At 42.1% G+C, this 23,235-nt stretch overlaps 1 protein-coding gene across 1 annotated transcript in view; it reads right to left on the bottom strand.

Annotated features, from left to right (window-relative positions):
* TRHR (thyrotropin releasing hormone receptor) overlaps positions 1-23,235 on the bottom strand; it is a 726,087-nt gene that overhangs the window by 95,894 nt on the left and 606,958 nt on the right. The window contains exon 3 of the mRNA XM_069220623.1: positions 12,608-13,012. Coding sequence (XP_069076724.1) covers positions 12,608-13,012 — 405 coding nt within the window. The remainder of the gene's footprint in view (positions 1-12,607; positions 13,013-23,235) is intronic.

The following is a 23,235-nucleotide window of genomic DNA, read 5'->3' as shown; positions in this document are numbered from 1 at the left end:
CTGCGCTCAAACAACTTCAACTTCTTCTGGACCTCTTCTATTTCGCCTCCTTTGGCAACATTGTTCAGACCATTATATGGAAGTGGAATCATTCAAGAGTTGTAGGACGACTCCCTATTGCTGGTGGATGAAGTTCTAGCTACAACTGATCATTTTCTAAACAGCCAAACCCTTTTCTACTGACATACCTGGCTGGCAAATTTCGTTTCACATGACTCTAAATATTTTGTCCTTTCTGAAAAGTCAGTCATAACGTAGTGCAATGCACTGTTTTCACCCAGGTCTAAAAATAACCTTTGGGTAACTCATGCCTTACCCTTAAAGACTTTCTTGTTTTTTCATTGTCCTTTTCCAACTTCTATTAGCAATTACTTCTAAATGTTAATCCCACGCTGTGAGAGAATTACACAACACCCGCTGTAGTAAGGGGTAAAGTGATTCTGGAAATCTCATGTGAAGACACGGAGAGAAAGATGGCTTATTGATGAATTATTCCAAATAACAGATCCACAACCCAGGGGACGTCCAGCAAGCTCCACAACTCCAGGTTTTATCGAATTCCCTTATACATCATAGTATAAGGAACAGTTAACTTAGAACGATATGATACTACATGAAAGAAAAGTGACATGTAAATATTACACCCACCTTTCAATCCATCCTTTTGGGGCATTTTCTCCAGTATTGCAGTTATTAATATTCGAGAAAGGACGCAGTTGATCTAGCTCAAATTCGATTGAAAGAGAAAACAAAGCTGATGTTCTTGGACCAAATGGTGGATATTCCCTTAACCAGGTTAGATCTCCGGCCATTTTCAGCCTAACAATTTCCATGCCCTCCACAGTTAAAATCATAAGATATTTGTTGGCTACGGACATCTCATTATAACTGCAGAGCAGTGTTGTACTGAACAATGTTCTACTGAAATAATGTATTAAAACAAATGATGCTGCTTTTTACTTTTCAGCCTCGAGGCCTAATCTTAGGAAGACAGTTAGATGAAGAATTCGGACTCATTCTTTGTGTGTGGACTTGCCTAAATCCTTGAATATTGGTTATATTTGTCATAGAATGTGGTGGCCTGCTAAAATGCATTCGTATTACAGGACCTTGATCTTAGCGTGTTGCCTGTGTCATTCAGGACACATTTAAACTGACCTACCTTACCAGTACACCTATTTTGGTTTTGTATATCTGGTGGGCAACATATTCAGCAATAAACAAAGGGGCATATTTATAAGCGCCTAGTGCCACCTTGCACCACATTAGGGCCATTGTTTTTTACGCTGATGTGGTCCAACAAGGCCAAAATCCTCACGCCATATGTACAAACTGGCGCAATGCATGCATTGTGCCACTTTGTAACCTTTGCGCTGCAGTATTCCTGTGGCCAGGCAAAATGTATGCAAAGGGGACATTCCCCTGTTGGGGGGGGCAAAGAATGGCACAAGGAAATCTAACAGATTTCCCTGCGTCACTTTTTATGGCACTTTTAGCGCCTGCTCTGAGCAGTTGTTAAAAAGTGGCTTCCGTTATTTATAATGGACCCCTATGTAATCTGCAGGAGTAGCACCAATATTTTGGCGCTACTCCTGCAGAGTACATCAATAGCATCAATAAAAATGACGCTATTGCCCCCTAAACTTCGCCATTGTGCGTCATATTTTAGATACAGCACACACCTGGTGGCAGTAGGGGGGCACTAAGGGGCACAAGGAAAGTGGTGCTTCACTAAGTGCAGCACCACTTTTCTTAAATATGTCCCCAAGTTGCTTGGTCTAGACCAGTGGTTCTTAACCTTTTGAGTTCTGTTGGCCCCCATTTAATAATTAATGGAAGTTAAGGGACCCCCACAAATAATATTGGAATCTGGGGGGCCCCACTCAGTATTTTCTGGAAGCTAAGGACCCAAGCCAAAGCAATTTCAATGATCTGAACTGAAAAACAACACACAAAATGCAGAAGCAAGTATTGATCAACAAATACACACATTATGAAATAATTTATTAAATTCACAGGTGGGGCTTTTCTGAATTGATTTGAGGTCACTCATCCCACTATATTTTGTTTGATGCACTTGCACTGCTCCCATAAACCAATCTGGGGATGCTAATTATGTTTTTTGCCTCCAATTTAAAATTCCTTCACATTCACAGAATGATTTAACATTTTCAATTACAAATTTACCTCCTTTATGTATATGCACTTTATTAAATCTGTTAAAAGTGTTTCATTTCCTGAGCTTTCACAGACCCCCTGAGTAGGCTTTGCATACCACCCCAGGGGTCCTTGGACCAAATGTTAAGAACCACCGGCCTAGACTTTAGACTAACAGCTTCTGTCCAACTCAAAAATTCAGTTAAAGTTGATTGGTATCTGAGGTTTCTAGGACAATGTAGCAGAAACCTGAAACACATAGGGGGTCATTATGACCCTGGCGGAAGGCGGAGAAGCGGCGGTAAGACCGCCAACAGGCTGGCCATCTTTTTTTTTGTATTATGACTCATCCACTGCTTCTCCGTCACAATACGGCCGCCGGTATTTTGACCCGGCTTACCGCCGTGGATTTCCAGCGGTAGGAACCGCCATAAAATCCATGGCGGTAAGCACTATCAGTGCCAGGGAACTCCTTCCCTGGCACTGAGAGGGGTCTCCCCCACCCCCCACCCCCACCCCGTCTCCCTCCCCTACACCCCCCACCACCCTGCCACCCCCCAAAGGTGGCAGGGCCCCCCTCCCCACGCCGACCCCCAACATCACATAACTCACACACACACGACACGCACGCAGGCACCACCAACACACACACGCACACACACCAACATACATGCCTACATCCACACACTCAGTCAGCCACGCACACCCATATACAGACATACACGCACACATCCATACAGACATACATACAGACATACACGCACTCATTCCCAAAACACGCAACACACCCGCAAGCATACACGCACTCACACACCCCCTCTACATACACAGACGCACACCCCCATGCACCCACACAACACCCCCCCACCCCCCTCCCCTAACGGACGATCGACTTACCTGTTCCGTCGATCCTCCGGGAGGGGACGGGAGCCATGGGGGCTGCTCCGCCGACACCACACCGCCAACAGAACACTGCCGCGCCGAATCACAGGACGTCATTTGCTGTGCGGTGTTCTGTTGCCGTGGCTGTGGTGGTGGAGCAACCTCCACTTCCCCACCGCCAGCCAGTATGGCTGTTGGTGGCTCTCTGTCCTAAAAAGGACGGAGAGCAGCCAACAGTCATAAAACGCTGAGTTGCAAACCGCCACTACTGGCGGTCTTCCGCTCGGCGGTCCCTCGGGGGTCTTGTAAAAAGACAGCAGAGGTTGTAATGACCACCTTAAACTTTGGACCTTAGATGTAAATGGAGAAGACACACTGCCCATCTCCAAGAGGATGTGTAAGAGGTGTAGAATGGAAGGAACCATTGTCCCAGATGCAATGCTGCATGCTTTCCTATGTATTTAAAGCTAGAAGCGTATAGCGATATGCCCTTGCATGAAAAACCTGGTAGCTCAAAAGTTCCTGAAATAATTAGCTATAAAGTATAGAATAGCCCCACAGAGCTGTTAATTAGGAAGGATGATAAATATATTGGCTAATGTTTCCTGGTAAAAAGTTAGCAATCTGAAATTAGTGACAAACACATGTTAATGTAGAAGTGCTATGTTTTGTTCAGATTGCTGGTTTATTAATTATGCTAAAATATCAAAAACCCTTCTCCTAATAGTGTATTTCAATGAAATTTAGAGGAAAACACTTTCTCTGCTATTAATTAGTGAGCCTCTTTATTAAACATTAAATCATCTTTATAGTTTGTTTAGCTATTTATATATATATATGTATACGGCCTCATTACGAGTCTGGCAGTGACTAGACCGCCAGACACGCGGATGGCGGTCGGACCGCTGCTAATGCAGCGGTCCGATCACCACATTACAACCCTGGCAGTCGGGCCACCAAAGAACCGCCAGCTCTGCCAGGATCAGAGCTCCCAGTGGTCTGGAGGTGGTGGCTGTACTAATTCGTAAGGGCAGCGCTGCTTGCGCTGCAGCACTGCCCTGGGGATTACAACCCCCTTCTCCATTAGCGGTTTCATGGCAGCCATGAAAAGATCGGCAGAGAATGGGTGCAGGGGGGCCAAGGGGGGCCCTGCACTGCCCATGCACCCCTACCCAGCACCATCTCACTGTTTACTGTCTGCTTTGCTTTGCAGACAGTGAACATTGCGAGCGTGCTGGTGCACCATGCTCGCTACAGCATTGCCACCGGTGTAAATTACCACCTGCACATTTATTCTGAATCGACATGCCTGTGCTCATATGTTGCTGCGGTATTTCTCTCTTTCTTGTATAGTCAGTGTATGTAGCAGTTTCCTTCAATTTCATTGCTCACATTATACAATGGAGATCAAATTCAAGAAAAACTGCATTACCTACCAGGTCGCTAGAAATGATTCTCTTCAATGAGAATGGCATTTCTTCAAACTTGGCCAAGAAATTAACCTCTTCCTATAAACGGCACCAAATTAGAACTATGGCATTGCCAGACTGGAGTTGAAGAAATGCAACAAACAAACAAAAGGAAGCCAGGTCTTCTCCACCTACACATCCAAAATCTGGAACCACATCAGCATGGACATCAGGATAGCTCCTACCCTCTTGCAAGTTAGAAAGGAATTGACACACCACCTGTTAAAAAAGTAATATCTTCCCACAAAGTAGAACCTATGTATAAAGTTGTTCTTATTACACATTATGCAGCTGTTCAGAGCCCCATTCTATTTAGCTGAGTTAGAGATGCATAGGTAAAACTGCAAGCACACACACATTGAAAGTAATGACTCCTAGTTGACTCCCTACAGGTTTTGCCTACACTACAATTGCACTGTGCTTACGAAATCTTTTGTGATAATTTTTTTTTTACTAAAAAACATTTGCTAACTATTGGTAGCTCTGCTGATCACTCTTGTTTTCTTGCTTGTCACTGATGAGAAGCAGCTTTTTAAATCATCAGGCTGCATTTACTGTCTTCTTTCCTCGGCTTCAGGTGTTCCAACGAGAAATACAGTTTCTGGTTCATGGCTAGTGGCTAGCAGTTGCAGCTTTGCAGGAGTCATAGAGGGCAGGGAGATGCGCAGGGGAGGAGGGACATTAAAAATATTGAAAAACAATAAAGAATAAAAAATTTAAAAAACTTACCTCGGTCTGCGTGCAGCGCCACTCCCCTCCTCCGTCTTCCTCGCTGCTGTTGGCACAGGCTCCCAGCGGCCAGAGCAGCCCCTGGCTGGGCGCTCTCACATAGACTGGGAGAGCTCTGTACAGCCCAGCAACCATGTTGGAGAGAGCCTACAGCGCATGTGTGTTTGGCCGGTCAGAGACGGCCGGCCGAACATACATGCGCTGTGAGGGAGTGCACAGTGCACTCCCCTGACTACTCATCACCCCATATGCCCTGCCCTTTAAAAAGGAAAGGATAATAAATGCAGTTTGTTATCCTTTCCTTGTTAAAGGATTTGGTGCGGTTGCTGCTGGTGAGGGGCGACGCTCCTCTGCCCAAACGGAGGAGCCGCCACTGAGGGCTAGTCTCATTCCACTGCCTGCGCACTGTTGAGGAACTTTTTTTTACTTTCTTTTTTTGGAGGCTGTGCATCTGCAATGTCAGCATTTGTGTTGTGCATTTCGGAGACTCTCTACTCAGCAAACAGTTGTTTCGATGATGACTGTCAGATAGCTGTTTCTTGTAACTTGCATTTTCACTACTAAAAAGCTCCTGTTTTATTTTATTTTTTTGTATTTTCCTTTGTACTGGTGGTGTGTCTTGTAACTTTATGTGCATTCCAACTATTGCATGATTTCGAAGCCGTCTCCTACTGTGTAATGAGTGAAGAACGCATTGGCTGCTTATAACTTGTGTTTTTTGTTTGCTAAAGCCAGGTGTTTTAAATCTTTATAAAAAGATTTACTATGGTTCCATTGCGCATGTGTGTAATATAACTGGTGCTCCTGTAGAGCACTTGAGTAACTTCTGCTCGAGTTTGCACTGTATAAAACAAAAAGCGGGCAAAGCTTACTTTATATTCAGCATTCCCTCCCTAAATATTTATTGAGGAAAATGCATGGTTTAGAACCCGACTCCTACTGTCAAGTGAATAAATATCCTAATATTAGCTGAAAAAAAAAGTACATTGGTTGACAAGTAAAGCGTTGGCTGATTATAACATGCATTATTTTTACTTTACAGTGCTACTCCTGGTTAACCGCAAATTGGACTTCAGCTTATATTTCCCTAGCAGTGGTGCATGTGCAGCTTCGGCATTTGTATTAGTTTAAAATACTCTCTACTCAGCAAACAGTTGTTTGGATGATGGCTGTCAGATAGCTCTCTTTTGTACTAGCCACATTTTTGCCATTATAGGTTTCTAGATTACGGTTTTGTGAACTTTAACAATTACAGAACCTATAGCTACAACTTTTTGATGAGTGTTTATTTCTTTAATTGCATCGCATTGCCTTTTATTTATTCAATTTTTGTATGTTCCTTCCTTCTGTAATGTGTTTGATGCTCCTGTAAAGCGCTTGAGTGCCTTTGGCTGAAGTTTGCGCTATACCAGCACTCCTTTCTTCAAGTTCAGCAGTCACCCTCTCCCTATTGGTTTAGTAAAGTTCATGATCTACAAGCCGTCTGCTACTGTCTAGTGAATATTAATCTGCATTTCAGTGTGGCTATTTTTCTAAACGGACCTTATTGTGTTTTTTACTAAGTGAAGCACATGGCGCTTGGATGTTTGACACAGAACTAAGCTATAAAGTGTATTTGCCACTGATATCCTAAGTACTACATATGTTTTCCATGGGAAAAAATTCATATCTTGTGCTATAGAGGTTGCTAAATTCTTGACAGTGAATGGGCTGTAAACAGTGTAAATTGCCCAAAATCACCCAGGGCCCGATTATGACCTTAGCGGATGGGTTACTCCATCACAAATGTGACGGATATCCTACCCCTTGTATTACAAGTTCCATTATAGCCCATGTAACTTGTAAAATGGTGGGCGGGATATCCGTCACATTTGTGATGGAGTATCCCATCCAACAAGGTCGTAATCAGGCCCCTTGTGTTAGGGTAAAGCCAACACTATGCAAGTTTTTTTTTTTTTTTTTTAAATGTAATCGCCTTGTCATTTACTTTGTAAAAACACCATGCCCACTAAACAGTTTTCTGTTTTCGTCGGCTGATTGTAAGGTGCTTGTTTTTATTATTTTCCAAAGCTACTCCTATTTGACCACAAATTGGATTTCAGCTTTAATTTTCCTAGTGAAAACTGGTTTGAGAACACGGTGTTTTCACAAAGTAATGCAGAAAGCAACTACATTTTAAGGGGAAATAAATCGCATTTCAGTGTTGGCGTCACCTTAACATATGGTGATCATGGGCAATTTACACTAATTAATGCCCATTTACTGTTGAGACTTCATGGAACTTTTAAAGTGCAAGATAAGATGTCTTCCGCTATCTTGGCAATGCTTGTGTTTTATTACTTTATTTCAGAAAGTAGATGCTTTAGACTTATGGCACCTGTTTCAATTACTATTCATGCATCAATTGTCTTTTTGTGGGGTTACTTTGAAGGGCTCATCAGTTTGTTTTTCTAAACCTGTTCTATTTGGTTAAAATGAAGAAACCTTAGGGGCCTTATTTATACTTTTTGGTGCAAAACTGCACTAAGGCAGTTTTGCCCCAAAAAGTTTTGCACCGGCTTGCACCATTTTTTAGCACCAGCTGGGCACCATATTTATGGAATGGTGCAAGCCGGTGCAAAGGGTAGGCTAGCTTAAAAAAAAATGACGTTAGGCAGTTTTGAGTCAAAATAAATGATTCTGACCAGATTAGCATCATTTTTTGACGCTAAGGGGCATATTTATACTCTGTTTGCACTGAATTAGCATCATTTTGTTTTACTCTAATTCAGTGCAAAACTAACTCCATATTTATACTTTGGTGCTAGACCCGTCTAGCACCAAATTTATGGAGGTAAAGTCATGTTTTGGAAGTGGAAACCTACCTTGCCTTAATGAGATGCAAGGTAGGCGTTCCCGTGCAAAAAAATTACTATATGGCCTTAACACCATATTTATACTCCCAGGTAAAAATGGTGCAAGGGAGGGAGGAGGGGTAAAAAAATGGGGCAAAGCTTGATTTGCCCCATTTTTTAAGACCTGGGTCAGGGCAGGCGTTAGGGGACCTGTGGCCCTATTTCCATGGTGGAACACCATGGAATAAGCCCTGAGGTGCCCTCCCTAGGCTCTAGGGGCACCCCCACCCACACTAGAGGGACTGCGAGGATGGGGGACCCCATCCCAGGTAAGTGCATTTTATTTTTGAAAGTGCCATAGGGGGCCCTGAAATGGGCCCCCATACATGGCACAGGGTGCAATGGCCATGCCCAGGGGACCCCAGTCCTCTGTGCTGGCCACTGGGGTGGTGGGCATGACTCCTGCCTTTTCTAAGGCAGGAGTCATGTGGCATGGTAGGTTTAGCACCATAAAATGACGCTAATCTGGTTAGAGTCATTTTTTTTTACTCTAACCTGCCTAAAGCCATTTTTTGGTGCTAAACCCTCTTCTTCTATACTGCCAGCCCCACCCGACTAAAGTCATTTTTTAAAACTCCAGCCTACCCTTTGCACCGGCTTGCACCATTCCATAAATATGGTGCCTGGGTGGTGCACAGAAATGGTGCAAGCCGGTGCTAAACTTTTTGGTGCAAAACTGAGTTAGTGCAGTTTTGCAGCAAAAAGTATAAATAAGGGCCAATATTTTGTAAGTTTGCGCCACTTTTGCGTCATAAAATGATGTTACTGCGGTGCAAAAAAAGTTTAAATCAGGACCGTGGTGCTAGATGGGTCTAGCACCAAAGTATAAATATGGAGTTAGTTTTGCACCGAATTAGAGTTAAAAAAAATGACACTAATTCGGTGCAAACAGAGTATAAATATGCCGCAGAGTATAAATATGCCCCTAAATATGGTGTTAAGCCCATAGAGTCATTTTTTGCAAGGGAACGCCTACCTTGCATCTAATTAAGGCAAAGTAGGTCTCCACTTTCAAAAAATGACTTTAACTCCATAGATTTGGTGCTAGAGGGGTCTAGCACCAAAGTATAAATATGGAGTTAGTTTTGCACCGATTTAGAGTAAAAAAAAATGACACTAATTCGGTGCAAACAGAGTATAAATATGCCCCTAAATGTTTTAATAAGCATTGCACGACTAATAATTTTGGGTTCTGGAGTAGCGTGCTATTCACTGAAAAGCACCTCGACGCCTTGTCAGGGGTAGATAGCACTATATAAATACAATTACAATTGAATAAAAATTACAGTTAATAAACTATAGATTCTATTGGTGGCATTCTGTAGCATTAAATCACTTTGGACAAATTATTTTTTGTGTATGTTTACTTGAAAGAATAGATGTTGCAAGTGCACAAGTCCATCGTTCGCAAAAGATGTATTAGTTGTTTCAGACGAGTTCCGTGATTCTCATTGTAGGGATACTTTAACAATATTTGAAAAGCCCTAAAATGTTTTAGTGCAGCAGGGAGGAGAAATATCCTTCTCCTATATTAAAACTGTTCTTTGGGTCATAGGGGTGGTTGTATGTTTGCCTTTTTTTTTAAGAGCATGCACAATAAACTTCTGTTTTTTTTTACTCAAAAGCCAGTAAATGGTTGGAGAATATATATATTTTTTTTTTAAGTGTATGTTTGGTGTCCTTGCTTAGTGCATATTAAAACATTTTATGCTATAAAACACCAGCAATATTTAGTTAATATATTAAAAAAAAAACAGTCTGTGTTTTTGCCTCAAAAACTATGCAGTAAAGTTAGTGTTCACTTATAATATTATTTTCACATATTATATGCATTTGGCTTACAAACAAAAGAATCTCACACTAAAGGCAAAACATAGGCCCTCATAATGACCCTGGCGGTGTTTTCGTCGCTAGGGCTAATGTGGCAGTATCACCACCAACAGGCTGGCATTGTATACTGCCACATTATGAGTGTGGCGGGTTGGCCGCTGCCAACTCTCCTCATCTCCACTCATACTGCCCTGGCGGTATGAACCGCTGGGCCGAAGGTGTTGCATCTCCGGCCAGGCGGTCCACAGAAGATCGCCGGCAGCATTGTGAGCTGGCCTACCACCATGTGTTCTGCTGCGGTAGCACTACCATGAAAACCATGGCGGTATGGGTACCGGTGACAGGGAACTCCTCCCCTGTCACCGGTAGACAGCTCCCCATCCCCCCCAGCAATCACCTGACCCCCAACTCCCCTACAGTGACTGCACCCCCACCGCCCTCCCCACATATATACACACGCACCACGCATACACCCATTCACCTCAACTTCCAGACACGCATTGACTCACACACACCCATACACGTATTCATTCACATACGCATTCACTCACACATGCTCACACGCACTCAGGCATGCATCCACACTAACATGCTCACACGCATCCACACTGACAGGCAGACACGCACTCACTGCAACATTCATACACGCATTTACTCACATGCATACAAGCACACATACACCACAACACTCACAGATGCATTCACACATGCACACACACATTCAAACACACAGGCAGACACCACACACAACATCCCCCTCCCCTGTCGGATGCACAATTTACCTTGTCCGGTGAGGAGGTCGTCCGACAGGGAACAGGAAGGGGCGCTGCTACCGCCGGCAGCTCTCCACCAGCAGGACACCGCCAGGCCGTATTAATGGTCAAAAAATGGCTGGCGGCGTCCTTCGGGTGGGGTGGTGCATGTGGCAGCACTACCCAGGTGCCTCGACCACCAGCATGGCTACTGCCGGATATTCACCCTAAATGTGGCAGAAGTCTGGCAGTAACCATAGTATGGCGGCAGAAGACACCAGCACTGGCAGTATTCTGGCGTCCGTGGCTTTGGTAGTCTCACTCTGAGATCGCCAGTCATAATGAGGGCCATAGTACTTAAAAGCAAAAAAACAAAAGCAACAAAAGCAACAAAAAAAACATACTATTTTTTTACAACATTTATTTACAACCAAACACCAGCAAATAGAGTTATAGAGTAAACAAGAATAGGTAAAGTCAATAGGTTTTACCGACGCAAAATCTATTAGCTTTGTCAATGTTTTTTTACATGTTGCACGGCAGTTGAGGTACTGTGAAACTTGGCTTAAAGTAAAAAAATTACTATGATGTGGCCACCTTTTACCACGTCATAGCATTTTTATTTACTTTAAGCCATGTTCCACAGCAGCTCAACTGTTGTGCAATATGTTTTATTAATTTAATGATGGGAATGAACCTTGCTCCTAATTCAGGTCATGATTGTAAATCTGCACCCACACGTTTCCAACCTGAAAACCGTGCAGCTTTCCAACTGTTTTAAATTCACAAAACTTTTCAAGGTGATGTCTTAACACCTCTGCCAGTCAAGGCTTTACTGGAGTAATGCTGAGAAACGTTTCCTGAATTCTTTTGTTCATATGAAAATATACATGTACGTATGTTTCTGACAGTTCTATAGCAAGAAACTAACTGAAAAGCAGTGAAGCATTGGACATGCTCAAAGACAGGCAGAAAATAAGGAGGTAAGAGGAAAGGAAGCTAGATTGCGGATGGTTAATGCACTGTGATGTATTGTTCTGACAAAAAGGGAGAAAAGCTGTAGTCAACTCTGCTAAATTGGAGCAGCGTTGGTTGGTCCTGATGGATATGGGAATGTAGCCCCAGATCATGGGTGCATATGTGGAAAAAGACTGACGTCTCATTTCTTTTCTTTTTTACACTTCTCAGTGTGCAGTCTGATGGGATCCTGACTGCAGAATGTGCCAACATCCACCTGAGATAGTGAACTTGTCTGCAAGATATGCAGTGTGCTGGTCATGACAGCATAGTATATTTCGCAGCTGGCTTTGAAGGTGGAACAGACAGACGAGGGGAACCAATGGAATCCTATTGAGATGGGAGTGATGTGATCATATTTCTTCAGGTCCTGGATCGGGTGTGCTGCTGAACGCAGGGTTTAGCGGGAGGTGTATTAGAATTATAACACAAGCCTCTGCCCACTTCACTAAGGCAGATCAGCCTGTGTGTCTCCACAAACAAGTACACTGACTATTTCAGATTATTCCTCCCATTCGTGGCTCCGTAGCAAGTAAGCCTACTTCTTATCAAACAAGTCTACCTTACATGTTGAAAAATGAAAACATTGCTTTTCAGGTGCTTTTTTGGCAAAACCTGTTAAAAATCTATTGCCCTATGTCTTTCTACATCTCAACAGAGACCTAGGGCCATATGTACAAACACATTTTCCCACTGACACAGAATGGGAAAAACCCTTTGCTACATCTGGCCCCTAGTGGCTTAACTCCCATTTTTAGTTGTACTTTATACTGTAAAGTGGACATAACTCTTTGGAACATGCAATATATATTTTTTTCCATAACGTGACATAAGTAGTTCGAAATGCATGTTTATAATATAATAGGTTGAGCCTTACCTTGGATGACATGGAGGTATCATCAAAGGATACTTTGGTTGTAGATATGTAGGTGTCTGTTACTGTGATGTCTTCCAGCTCGGTGCTGAAGTGGTCGGGGCTTCCTCCGTTTGATGACTCCTTGATCACACTGTAATTCATGGCCACACTGTAGTTGGTCGGTTTCTCCGATCGTTTCTGCTTACATTTGCAAAGTTTCTTGAAAGCTGCTCTGAATTTCTGGGACATTAGATTGTAAATTACAGGGTTGATAGCGCTATTCAGATATATGCATATCCTGCAGAATAATAGGAACCAACTTTCATGGTAAGGCTTTGAAAGAAAGGAGTTCACTACGACCAGTGTTCTGTATGGCATCCAAAGAAATGCGAACAGAATTACCACCACTGCCAACATCTTGGTAACCTACAGGAAAGAAAATAAAGATTTATTGAACGTTCTGCACGAAAAAACTGTAAGCATACAAATAATAGAAGCATTTCGATTTATTTGTAGACTCTGCATCTCCTGAAACATTATACACATTATGTATTTCAGTATTTTTAATAAATCAATAAATTATTTTTTGCATCCAATCATTTAGCAGCTACTTCTATGTCATCATGCAATAAGGTCTGAGTGTGGGTGATAGCTAACACGGTTATGTCGTCAGATGTCTGGATGTGTTCTTCGATCCAGTACTACCTGTCATCAAATAGAGTGCAACACCTACTGTCCTATACGGGTCTCTAGTGTAAGAGAACAAGGGTCAAACCAGTTCAGAAAATCTACTAAAACGTGTCTGTTGCACCTCTGATATGGTACTACCATTAAACTAATAGTTGACTGATTTATCACTAACAGGCACCACTCATAGGATGTTGCGAGCTTAAGATAAGATAAGATAACAACATCAAACATGCAAGACCCTAACGCCTGCTATTGGCTGCACAAGAATCTCAGACTAACTCTCAAACACTCGTGTTTCACTCTTTAAAAATATTGAGAATAAGGCACAGAATGATATCATATGCTCATTCTTGTAATATGTGGTTAATCGCACATGAGGTGAATTGCACCTGGCAAAATTATCCCTAACATGTTTAAGGATGGTGGCGAACATTCTGTCAATGGCAACCTTGTTGGTGATAATCCAACTGATACCTGATTTCTAGAGAGTTGATGGATTTTACTTAACTCTGATACTCTAAACCAGGATTTAGGAACATTCATTAATCTAAACATACAGCGATATGATGCTGTGAGTACCAGTCAGCAAATGTCATTACAGTCACACAGTAGGCATGCAGAAGGAACATTTCAGCTACAAGTAGTATTAAATCCTTGCAGAAAGACAATTCGATTTACATTAACATTTGCCTAACCATGCATATTAATTTTCAAAATAAGGGTGCTGCTTTTAATATAAAATTACTAATAAAGGCTGCTTTAAAGTCTATTAACCTGATTCAGAATAGTGTGGCAATAGAAAATGTAGTCCATAACTAAAACGTTCCCCTTTCAGAATATTTGATATTTGAGTGCCCCAATTGGTGGAAATTCCACCGTACAACTGATGACGCAGAAAAGAAGCTCTAACATATATTCATATATCATATAGTCAAAATCGTATAAGGTAGTGTGATTTTAGCAAAGAAAAATAATGTATGGGAAATTGTGCCCACGGAGTAGTTCGCCATTGTTATAAACAAGCTTATATTAAGCAGATATGAAGAATAGAAAATGTAGTAATCCGTCATAATTGCAAATGTATTCTATGATTTTCTTGTCAAAACTGTTATATGCTTAGCTTAAATTTAGTAGAGGCTTTGGCCTAGTCGCCTGGTCTCAAATTTAACTGCATGGTTTTCACTTGCATTAACAAAGACAGTATTTTATTTTAAAGGTTGTAGTTTTCCAGTAGAGATGACTAATACTTTTATCTCGAAACAAATTGGCCACAGCACACAGAATATATTGTCCAATCATGTAGTGAGGATAAGGGATCCCCGGTGGTACGTTGAAGGTTTTGAAGAAGACTTGAAGGTCTCTCTCAGACAACTCACCTCATTTCTACAAACAACGCAGCTCAGGTTTAACTCGAGGCTTATCAGGGCTTCATACACTTCAACCCACGCGCTCAACATCCAACTTTCCTGCCGCTGCTCGGGCAGCGTGACTATTCTTAGTTTTACTATTACAATAAGCCTTGATGAAGTCACTTGTGTGACGAAACACGTGTTGGCTGTATTTCTCTGATGACATCATGATTTCTAATTTCCACAATTAAAGACACCATCTAGCAACAAGACTCAAGATTGTCTCTTTACCTATACTTCTTCAAAACCTTCAACGTACCACCGGGGATCCCTTATCCTCACTACATGATTGGACAATATATTCTGTGTGCTGTGGCCAATTTGTTTCAATTTTGTTCTTGGGTACTTGGATACCCGTGATTGTGCCTCCTGGGTAGTAGGGCACTGGGCCAAGCTGCACCAGACTTTGCTTCATCTCATATACCTGTCTCTAATCATTGTTGTACTGCCTAGAAGTGCGGCTGCAATCACCCCTACTACCCTAGTGTATCTTTACTTAATACTTTTATCTCAAGGTTTCGTGCTAGGCCGGTTTCATCCCTTTTAAGCCAGGTCAGTTTCTGCAGGTGCGGACAATAAAAGTACTGATACCGAAATAATTGGCAAACTTTGTAGCAACTTGTGTTCCAAGTCTCCAAGGGCAATGCATGCATAAATGAGTACTAGGAGAAAGACACTTTTCATTGGTCAAATTGAAGCCACCCTATGAACCCTCCAATGGAAGACCCTGAACAATTTGGAATGTTTCTTACTTAAACTCACCGGACAAAGAGAAGTCAGCCATTTTCCTTGATGCCATTTTGAAGCCAAATGCCAGACGCCATCTTAGACGACATCTTGATGCCTTTTCTCTGTTGCAGAGAAAGAGACTTTAAAGAATTCTCACCCTAGAGACTTTAATTTTAAACCTGCCCCGTCTTGCCTATGCAGTAACTTTGCCCCATTTCCCTTGCTGCCGCAAGGAAACTTGCCCTTAACTTTTCCCCTTTGAAATCCGCCCCATGCTGATCGAACTGGTACCTGAAGGACGAAGACTTTCTTGAATGCTGATTGTACTTGGTAAATATGAAAGGATAATTGTATTATGCATTGTGTTTTCCTTCCTAGGTACCAACTGCTATTTTGATAGGGCCCAAGCTAGAAGTTTTCTAAATTTGTGTTGACTAAATTCGTTTTGCATGAAGCCCCACATGCCAATGCTAATTAGAGGTTAGTTGAGGCATTCATCTGATGTACCATGTTGAACTGAAATTTTGTTATGCTGACCAATGTATGCAATTAGCCAAGTTCAGTTGCTTATATTAGTGATTTGCATTGTTATACCCGAGTGCTTTATAATTCAGATTTTGCGTAGATTGCGTTTCTTCCGCCGTTATGGACAGCTAGTAATGTTCGTATACATATATCATTTGATTTTGAGACTTATATACATTGTGTTAGCTTTGTTAATATAGGGAAATAAACTCATTAACTTTTAATAAACTGGTGTGGTTATTCATGACTGAAAGGTCATGGTGCGTCAAAATACTGATTGTTATTGATTATCAATGTATTGATTGATTATTAATCGATTATCGGTTGTTGATTATAATTAGTTATCGATGATTGATTTGAATGACCCGACTATTCTTGGATGAGGAGAGCCCAACTAGGTTAAAAGGTCCACCGACCTCCAGCGTGTCCGAGTACAAGTAATTTATAAGGACTGGACGCGCTATCAGTAGATGGTAGCAGAGCTTGATGGTTTGGCCCTTTGGGACCCCATCCGAACAATAGGCGGAGTCAAGTTAGAATTTTCTTTGATAAAACAAGTTGGAGAGATGATGATGCCCTAAGTCCCCAATGACTTTCCTGGAATCTCAGAGCTTGCGAATGGAGGAAATGGAGGTGTGAGAACGTTTTTGGCGTTTCTAGTGACAGTATGAGTGAAGTTAGGGTTTCACGCTTGCACAGCTTATTGCCGCAGATGAATTGAGAAGTTTGTGAGAATTTTAGGGAGGTTACGAAATCCAGTTGAAATTTTAGAGGAGTGGCACTCCAAGGTGTGAGAGTAGGGAAGTCGTCGAAATTCATATGTGTGTAGCGCTTTGTGCAGGACAAATTGGCCACGTGGTTGTTGATGTTGAGACAGGCCCTGCGAGGTCAAGATACTCCGGAGTATGTTGAAAAGTGTATGAGACACTTGATTGATGTTGTAATCTGTTTGGTTTAGTAGGTTGATCGGGCGTGGTCAACAAGTCGGTATGAATATTGAGGCATGAAAGAATTTTTTTAGATTTGACAAATTCTAAGGTGCGCTAGAATAGTTCATTGATCAGTTGAGAGTAAAGTTTGTGGGTCAAATTTTGCTTGCGAAAGTGGGAGACCGAGAAATATGGAATAACTGCCGAGGCTATTGAAAAATCCCTAAGGTTTCTGAAGCGATTGTATCCTGTAGTAAACCGACAAATTTGTTTTCTTCTTTTGGTTAGTGCTCACAATATATTGCAGAAATTAGTTTTGAGTGAAGCTGAGTGAAGGAGGACAAGCTGCAAGACTTTGTCAGCCGCAGTATGTGGGTGTGACGTCACTGGGAGCTGCGCTGGGATAGGTTGGTTGGTGAGAAGGGTTGCGCACGGATTGGACGCAGTCCGCGAAGCGCAATTGGTGGGAAAAGGCAAGCAAAGAGTATTCCGGGAATTAAAGTCACTTATTGATTACATATTTTAGAAAAATAAAAGAAGGAAAGATGACATTTTTCAAAGCATTTAAGAGGGCCTTGAGGGGAGATGTATATATTAAAGCAAATGTAAGAGAAGAAACACCACCTGAAGGATCGCCAGCTTACATTGTGATTGAAGAAAACGGTGTCGCACCATGTCTTTGGTTAAAGCAATTGTGTAAATTAACAGAAAAGCATGGAAGTGTAGCGTTCCCTATCCACGGGTCATTTAATCTAAGAGTTTTGGAGAATTTAAGATTTGCGCTATACGACATGAAAGTACCTCCAAGGCCAGCACAATTTGAAGCACTAGCAATTTGGGAACTAATGGCTAGAAACCAACAACAAAAGACATTTGAAACAAGAGTGAGAAAAGTAGAAAAGACACTAGCGGATGCTAGATGGGATAGCACTCAAATGGTTTGGAGATCAGACGTATTGCAGGGAATTAAATTGTTTCCAGCAATTACTGATGAGGCAGAGACGGAAGGAAGAAAAGCTACCGATAAAACAAACAGGAGCTAGTCCAGAGATAGAGAAAATAACAGAAATTCGAAAAGGTCAGATGAGTCAGATGATGAGTTCATTATGCAATTGCTAAATGATTGCCCACCACCATATGTGGAAAGCGAAAATGGCCACGCACCAGTACTGCCCCTCCAGAACCAGTGCAGGGTAAGGTAACACCGAATTTGAGAATCTCACAGAGACAGAGTAGCCCCGATATGCCTTTTACACCACAAATACCACAAATTCAGAGAATATATCCTGACGTGCCTAAATTGAAACCTGTCGATGATTATCAACCGCAGGTTCAAAGGCGCTGTTGCGATGAGCATAATATGGAAATGACTTCTAGGTTAATGGCGCAGGGAGGACAGAATTATCAAAGACCGACATTGATTCAAGCCGAATCAACACAAATTTTTATGCCTCAAAAGCAGATGCAAGAAGTGCCGAGGTACATTCAAACAGCAGAAAACCAGTTAGATATGCCAACAATGATGAATCATACTGTGGGAATTAACATGCCACAGAATTCGGGGAACTGACAGAATCCAGATGCAATATCTCTGCCTATCACTGTAGGCCCGCCAGTACCATTGTATATACAGGCAAAGCCGAATGTATGTGACCAAGGGGTGATGACACAAAATGAGACAGGGAGGAGATGCATAGAAAATACTCAAGAAACGACTCCGGTAGGTACACTGCTAAATAGATCTGGGTCCTTGTTGGAATTTAGTCCAATTCCAGCTTGTGCTCCGTCAACTGTGGTAAGGTCAGGTCCACCACTAATAGTACAGCTAACTTCAAAAACAGAAATGTTACAGACACCATCAGTAGCAGTCGATGTAAGTGCTACATTGATGGGACTGAACGCGCAACAGTTGACACAATGGTTGAACCGCCTGAACTCCCCACAGAGTACACCCAGTGGAAAAGGAGAAGAATATTTGAATAAAATAAGATTGGGCATGGAAGTAGACGAACTAGTAGAGGGAACGATGGGTCTGAACAGGTTAGAATCATACACAAAAGAAGAGCGGAGATGCATGTGCCCTAGGATTACAAGAGAAGTAAGCAGCATACATAAGAAGTTACAAGAAATTGCAGACAGAAACGAGATCTATATAGTTAAGGCCAAACACTTGAGCAGAAGTTACAGACTAGACTTTAAGACAAAGGATTTTGAACACATGAGATCTGCAGGGATGAAAACACACCTTAAAGAGATACTGCAGAGTGCGCAAGTCTGGAGATGCTTAGACAAGTGGGAAAGCAGATGGGTTAAGAAAAAGGACAAAAAGAAAGAAAGTACCCCAGATCGGAATGAAAAAGCACAAAAGAATGATGATCTGATAACCATATTGCCAATGAGAGAAACAGCAGGGGGAAAACTTGTACATGCACCGTGGCACAGGTGCAATATTCAATCCTTTACGGATGATTTACCTAAATTAAGAGAGAAACCGATCGAATGGTATCAACAAACAGATAGATTTATGAAACTCGCAAAATATCTTTGGGAAGACCTGAACACCTTATTTGAAATTGTGGTTCCGGCAGATTTGTGGGAAGATTGTAAAAGGGCTGTAGGTTGGCCGACAAGTGAACCAGAAAGAGATAGGGAAACGGGTGCACCATCGCCTACAGTAATATATCATAAGGTGATTGAGCATTTGAAAACAAAGGTTGCGTCGAAAAACGTGGATTGGCAGAGAATTGACAGAACAGCACAAGAAGTTAAAGAGTCAATACATGCGTACTATAAAAGATTGTTGAAAGCGTTTAAAAATTACAGTGGCACAGAAACGATTGAGGCAAAGGACATGCTCCATTTTGTGTTCAGATTTGTGGAAGGGTTGAGACCCGAGATTAGCCAGATGATTAAAATGCATTTGATTTGTTGGCAGTCAAAATCGATTGATGAGGTGTTGAATTATGCTAAGTACTGCAGTGATGAGATAGAGACAAAGCAGAAAAGGTTGAAGGAAAAAGTGATGGTGATGCAGCTTAGAGCAGCTCAGACAGGTCTGCAAGGTTTGCAAGGGTTTCACCAACAGTTGCCGCAGCAGCAACAGCAGGGAAATGCTATGTTTCAGCCACAGATGAGAGGCAGAGGCTGAGGAGGATTTGTGAATAATGGTCCTGATTTAAATACTTTTGTGGTTCCAAATGGTATACAGGCAATGAAGAAGGTGATGCCATGTCACATGTGAGGGATCGTCGGGCATTGGAAACGGGAGTGCCCAATGATGGTGCAGGAAGGTGTAGGTCAGCAAAACAATGATGTCAATTCATTTCAGAATATCAGAGGACCGAAATTGAGAGGTCCAAATAAAAAATTTCAAAATAATATGAATCAGATGCAGGGTTTACAACCCATACAACCACAGCAGGTGCAAATGCCCTGTGTACAAATGGCACAGTTGCAGCCAATGCAACAGCAGTTTCCCATGGTACCTAATCAGCAAATGGAAATACCCTTAGCACCAATGAATCAGCAACAAGTAATGCTTCCTCAGCAGGTCACGGGTCAAGGAGTGAATCAAAATGACACAGTACACCAATTCCCACTACACAGTGAGAATGGAATAAACAATGAATGGGAGAGTGAAAGTTCAGATGAGGAGGGAAATTGTATGCTTGCAGCATCTTTGGAAGTTGATCAAAAGGGACCGTATGTGGAAGAAAGAGTTATGGGTCACAGAGTTTCATTCTTGGTTGACACAGGAGCTACACGCTCTACAGTCAGAATGATCAAAGTACCAAATTTGCCACTTTCAGGGAGAACGGTTCAAGTAGTGGGAGTAGCAAATAGGTATCTGACAAATCCAAACACAGCTCCAGTGCAAGCCAGAATTGGCAACTATCAAGGATCGCACAAATTTGTGGTGTGTGACTCAAGTCCAATATCCCTGTTAGGAAGAGATTTATTGTGCAAATTGGGATGCTCGATTATGTGTTCAAATGATGGAATTAAAATTCAGAGGAACAGTGATGAGGAAGAAGAGGACAGTTTAGGAGGGGACGAAGTGGAAATTGTCGACGAAGAGCATCCCCTGATTACTCTTTATCCGATGCTCACTGAAGCAGATATTCCAGCTGAGTTACAGGAAACAGTTGGAAAGGAAGTGTGGGACATGACAGGGGAAGAAGTAGGCTTGGTTAAAGGAGCAGAACCAGTGAAAGTGACCGTAAAACCCAATGCAAATTTTCCCCAGACACCACAATACCATATGTCGCAAGATACCCTCATGAAAGTCGCCCAACTCATTGATGAGTTTGTGAAACAGGGAGTACTGAAAGAAGTACTAAGTAGTCCATGTAATTCACCAATCATGGGACTAATAAAACCGAGTGGAAAGGTCCGGATTGTTCAGCATTTGAGGAAAATAAATGACATAATAGTCAAATGTTGTCCCGTAGTACCAAATCCAGCTGTGATAATGTTTCAAATTCCCTGTGATGCTGAGTGGTTCTCCGTCATCGACTTGTCACAAGCATTCTTTTCTGTGCCTCTTCATGAGGACAGCCAATTTCTCTTTTGCTTCAAATTCTTGGACAGAGTCTACAGTTGGTGTCGAATTCCTCAAGGGTTTTCGGAGTCACCATCAATATTCAATCAGATTCTAAAGAAAGACTTGGAATCATTGGAATTGCCTTTTGAATCAACCTTGGTACAGTATATTGACGATTTTCTGATCGCATCCAATACAGAGAATGACTGTACGGTTGACACTATTGCCCTATTGAACCACTTGGGAAGGAACGGACACAAAGTGTCTCCTTCAAAGTTACAGTTCTGCCAGAAGAAAGTAAAATATTTGGGTCACCAAATAGATAAAGGGTCGAGAAGAATAATGAAAGAAAGAATAACAAGTGTACTTCAAATGAGTCCACCCAAAACGAGGAGGGATGTGAGAAAGTTTTTGGGAATGGTGAGCTACTGTCGCCAATGGATTCCCAATTTCTCGGCTCTAGCCAAACCTTTGCTGAAACTGACCCAGAGAGAAGCGCTGGATGAAATAGTGGTGAAAAGAGATGAAATGGATGCTTTTATTGAATTAAAGGAATGCATGTGTAGAGCTCCAGCTTTAGGTATGCCTGATTACACAAAGCCTTTTACATTGTTTTGTCCTGAACGTGATGCATGTTCCTTGTCTGTCTTGACTCAAGCCCATGGTGGCGTAAACAGACCAGTAGCATATTTTTCAGCTACTTTGGATCCAGTCGCAGCAGCCTTACCAGGGTGCTTGCACGCTGTAGCAGCAGTTGGTATCAGCCTAAATCAGAGTGAAGGAATAGTGATGGGACATCCTTTAACAGTCATGGTCCCTCACTCAGTCGAGATACTTTTGACACGTTCCCGAACACAGCACATGACCGGTGCTAGGCTTACAAGGTACGAGACAATAATTCTGGGTTCACCTATTGTGCAGGTGAAAAGGTGCACTACGTTGAATCCAGCAACCTTGTTTCCCAGTGAAAATGTCAAAATTGAGAACGCTGAAGACATTGAGCACGACTGTCTTCAGGTGACTGAATTTTGTACTAAGCCAAGGCCTGATATCAAAGACACCCCATTGGAAGAAAATGATCAAATTATTTTTGTTGATGGTTCATGTTTAAGAGATGCACTAGGAATATTGAAAGCAGGATATGCCGTCTGTACAACAACAGGTGTTCTGGAAGCATCTTGGCTTCAGGGAGTTTACTCTGCACAAGTAGCGGAACTAGTAGCCCTTACTAGAGCTTGCCAACTTTCTGCGTTAATGAAAGTCACCATTTACACTGACAGTCAGTATGGATTTGGAATAGTGCATGACTTTGAACAATTGTGGTCACAGAGAGGCTTCATGACCTCTTCAGGATCACCAGTGAAAAATGGTGAAAGAATAAGAGAACTGTTACACGCTATCCAGTTGCCAGGGGAAGTGGCAGTGGTAAAATGCAGTGCACACTCGAAATCACAAGACTTTGTTTCTCTGGGAAATGGATATGCAGATCAAGTCACAAGGTTTTGCGCATTGAACTGTATATTGCTCAGAGACGAATGGAACTTGATAAATGAGCCAGAACTTGAACAAAGTGAAGCCTTCGCTCTAAAGGTTGTAGATACGATTGATGAATTGAAATTCCTACAAAATAATGTCAGTAAGGACGAGAAACTCTCATGAAGTAAATTACAATGCATTAAGAAACCAGATGATTTGTGGGTTTCAAGTGAAGGGAGATTGGTTCTGCCAGACAGTCTTTTAACGCAATTGGCCAGACTCTATCATGGACAAGCCCATCCTGGAAGGGATGCCATGATTAGGCTATTCAAAATTGATTGGTTTAAT

Source organism: Pleurodeles waltl, chromosome 2_2, assembly GCF_031143425.1.
Source record: "Pleurodeles waltl isolate 20211129_DDA chromosome 2_2, aPleWal1.hap1.20221129, whole genome shotgun sequence".
In the NCBI taxonomy this organism is placed as follows: domain Eukaryota; kingdom Metazoa; phylum Chordata; class Amphibia; order Caudata; family Salamandridae; genus Pleurodeles; species Pleurodeles waltl.
This window is presented reverse-complemented; position numbering and strand designations above follow the sequence as displayed.